Source organism: Lagopus leucura, unplaced genomic scaffold, assembly GCF_019238085.1.
Source record: "Lagopus leucura isolate 7727_CA_CO unplaced genomic scaffold, USGS_WTPT01 33097-0_obj-0_obj, whole genome shotgun sequence".
NCBI classification, from domain to species: domain Eukaryota; kingdom Metazoa; phylum Chordata; class Aves; order Galliformes; family Phasianidae; genus Lagopus; species Lagopus leucura.
In genome coordinates, this window is record NW_024962444.1 from 1 (window position 1) to 412 (window position 412).

The following is a 412-nucleotide window of genomic DNA, read 5'->3' on the forward strand; positions in this document are numbered from 1 at the left end:
GAGGAGTGTCCCCGCGAGGGCAAGCCCTTCAAGGCCAAGTACAAACTCATCAACCACATCCGCGTGCACACGGGCGAGAAGCCCTTCCCCTGCCCCTTCCCCGGTTGCGGCAAAGTCTTCGCTAGGTCCGAAAACCTCAAGATCCACAAACGGACTCACACAGGTGGGTGTGCCTCCGCCCCTCCCTGCCTCGCCTTTTTTTTTCCTTCCCCGCCCTCTTTTTTTTTTTTTTTCTTGTTCCCCCCCCCCCCCCTCCACCCCCCCGCTTTCCCTACGTGCCGTCGGACATGTGACTTTGTCATGAATAAGTAATCCGACGGCGCGCCCCGACACACAGACGCACGGACACACGGACGCGCACGTGCTCATCCGGGGGGGGGGGGGGGGGGGGGGGGGGGGGGGGGGGGGGGGG

The 412-nt window shown here is 63.8% G+C and overlaps 1 protein-coding gene across 1 annotated transcript in view; it reads left to right on the forward strand.

Annotated features, from left to right (window-relative positions):
* Positions 1–6: 6 nt before the first annotated feature.
* The window catches only part of LOC122190617 (zinc finger protein ZIC 5-like), a gene marked incomplete at its 5' end in the record, with an annotated part of 2066 nt that continues 1660 nt past the window's right edge, over positions 7–412 (forward strand). Inside the window, one exon of the mRNA XM_042890671.1 lies at positions 7–163. Coding sequence (XP_042746605.1) covers positions 7–163 — 157 coding nt within the window. The remainder of the gene's footprint in view (positions 164–412) is intronic.